The 2,420-nt window shown below is 54.5% G+C and overlaps 1 protein-coding gene across 1 annotated transcript; it reads right to left on the reverse strand.

The window, feature by feature from the left end:
- Positions 1-403: 403 nt before the first annotated feature.
- On the reverse strand, positions 404-1,015 carry LOC104585099 (forkhead box protein D1-like). Its single transcript, XM_010241065.1, has one exon. It carries the CDS (start codon positions 1,013-1,015, stop codon positions 404-406), a length of 612 nt encoding a protein of 203 aa, XP_010239367.1.
- Positions 1,016-2,420: the final 1,405 nt, after the last annotated feature.

Here is a 2,420-nt window from a genome sequence, read left to right on the forward strand (position 1 = left end):
ACAGGAAGATTGACCAGCAGGCTCGGATGTAGACGGATCGGATATTTTCCGTTCTGAATCGTGCATCCACACCTGGTTTTCAGGATACAGTATGCAACTTTAGGAATTCACCGAATGCGGATACGAATATTAGTCTCAAGATTATTCTTTGTATTCAGACCTATCAAATTGCTTATGCGAGTGTTTCTGAATTTGAAGGGAATAATACTCTACAAACCATTTGAGTACTCTCCTGCCAAACAAAGCCTAAATGGTCGAGGCAAGACCGTGCGTTAATTTATAGGCACATGTTTTTTCCCTCTTGGTTTAGCAAACTGGCTTATGCAACGGCGACCTATATGACGAAAACCTCCATTCAGCCAAAGCTTGAAAACTTTGGGGTGAGCCACACCCTAACCCCAATCTAACGCTCCTGCCCCCGCGTCGCTCCTGCGGGTGACACGGGCGGCGCCTCCATTGCCGCTGCTCCCAGTCCTCCCCCCAGCGTATCCTCCCTCACCGCTGCCGGTGGTTGCCGCCGGGCAAAGCCCGTGCGGCAGACGGTGGCGGCGGGGCTTTCGTTCCGTGGTGCTCTTTTTCGTGGCGACGGGTCCTGCGCCGGGATCTTCGGCAACAGCAGCGCCGGTTCCTTGGCCGGCGAGGCTAGATCCGGTCGTGGCATGGCCGGATCCGTGGATGGCGTGACCGGATCCAGCTTGGGGGCGGCGAACCGTGAAGATGGCGGTGGTTCTGCTGCGCGGGACGGCGGCGGGCGTGGCCTGGTTTGGATCGGGCGGGTTGCGGCCGTGACTGCCCTATTTCCTAGCTGCTGGGGCACGCGCTGCTGGTGCGCGGCGGCATGTGTGGCCGCCGGGTCGTGGCGGATGCCGGATCCGTGGCTCGCGTGGCCGGATCCGGTGATGGAGGCGCCAGATCCGGGGTTGGTGGTGCCAGATCCGGTGAGATCCGAGGGGTTGGCGAGCGGCGGCGTCCTCGGGGCGGCGGGCCCGTTCCGGGCCTGGCGGGCCACGGCCATGCCGACTCCTGGGGTTGGTATGGCTAGATCCGGTGCGTGGGGCGGTTGTGGCGCCCTGGCCGGTGCCCGTGGTGGTTTTGGCGCGTGGCATTCGGCGAGCTTCGCCGGCGCTCGTATTGGAACGGTGGCCCCTGGTTAGGACCTCTGCCCGCTCCTGTCCGCGGTGGGTGTGGCGGCTTCGGGTGAAAGCTCTGCATCAACGGTGTCGGTGTCGGCGACGACGACGTCCATGGACGTCGTTTTCCTTCTTGAAGGCGTCGTTGTGCAGCTCCGTCACAACCCACCCTTTGCAAGCAAGGTGCCTCCGAGCGAAAGCTCTGACTCGAGGATCGGGTCGGGTAACGGCGACGTCCTCGGACGCCGTATCCTCCTTGGAGGCGTTGCCTTTGGAGCCCTCGTTTGGCGGCGGAGTTTGCTCGCTGCGATGGGCTTGGTTTTGTCTTGGCCAGGGAGGGCGACTTCGTGCTACACGGGCTTGCCATGCGCGAGTCCCTCCCGTCGGGGCAACCTCTTCTATCTCCGGTCGTTGAAGAAGCCCTGCTATGCCTACCTTCTTCTGGCGCAAGGAACCGTTCCCTGTTCGGCGTCGTTGGAGCGGAGGAGGTCTTCGTCCTTGCGGTAGCGGCTTGTTTATTCAATCCCTGTGTATGCTCTTTGTCAGGGTTTTTCGCACGGCTTTCCTTGAATAAGCCGTGCATTTGTATCGGTTTTCAGGTTCGGTTTTTCTCATAAACATGGCCGATTCTATTCTTCTAATCGAATCGCGGGGATCGACCGTTGCATCCTAAAAGAAAACTTGAAAACTTTCCAATCCTAACCATTATATCTCGAATAAACGATTCAGATGAAACGTGCAACCCATGATCAATTAAAAACATGTTATGAAACTCACACATTTTTTTCTTCATAAATTTTGTTTATGCGATTAGAGGCTCCATCTTTTTATGTCATCCGTTTATTATATAAGATCCAATGACGATCGTTGGTAGTTTTCAAGTTTACACTCAACAGACGTTCTCATGTACAGCAAATCATTCTGGTTACATTGTAGTCCGTACTAGTATTGTATTAGTTCGGCCTGCAGAAAGCAAGTCAACCACCCACTGGACTAATTGCTAGGAGACAGATATCTAGACCAGATTGACGATCAAGGCACATACAATGTCTAAAAAAATAACGAAATGCGTATACAGCCATGCGGGAGCGGCAGTGCGACCTGACTGGACTTTGTTTTGTAAGGAGTCCAACCACAAGTAGCCAAACAATTCTGATCAGTGGAGTATACTACTACGTAGTACGAGTAGCTCACAAAAGGTGATTATCAAATGCAATGATGATTTAACGAGGCAGACCCTAGGTATACTAGCTAGCTAGGCTGACTTAGCAATCAAACTCCAATTAGTCA

The sequence above is a fragment of the Brachypodium distachyon genome, chromosome 4, assembly GCF_000005505.3.
Source record: "Brachypodium distachyon strain Bd21 chromosome 4, Brachypodium_distachyon_v3.0, whole genome shotgun sequence".
NCBI classification, from domain to species: domain Eukaryota; kingdom Viridiplantae; phylum Streptophyta; class Magnoliopsida; order Poales; family Poaceae; genus Brachypodium; species Brachypodium distachyon.

Excerpts from the sequence above, each read along its gene's own strand:
- LOC104585099 (XM_010241065.1), bottom strand. The coding sequence starts at position 1,015 with ATGGCCGTGGCCCGCCAGGCCCGGAACGGGCCCGCCGCCCCGAGGACG.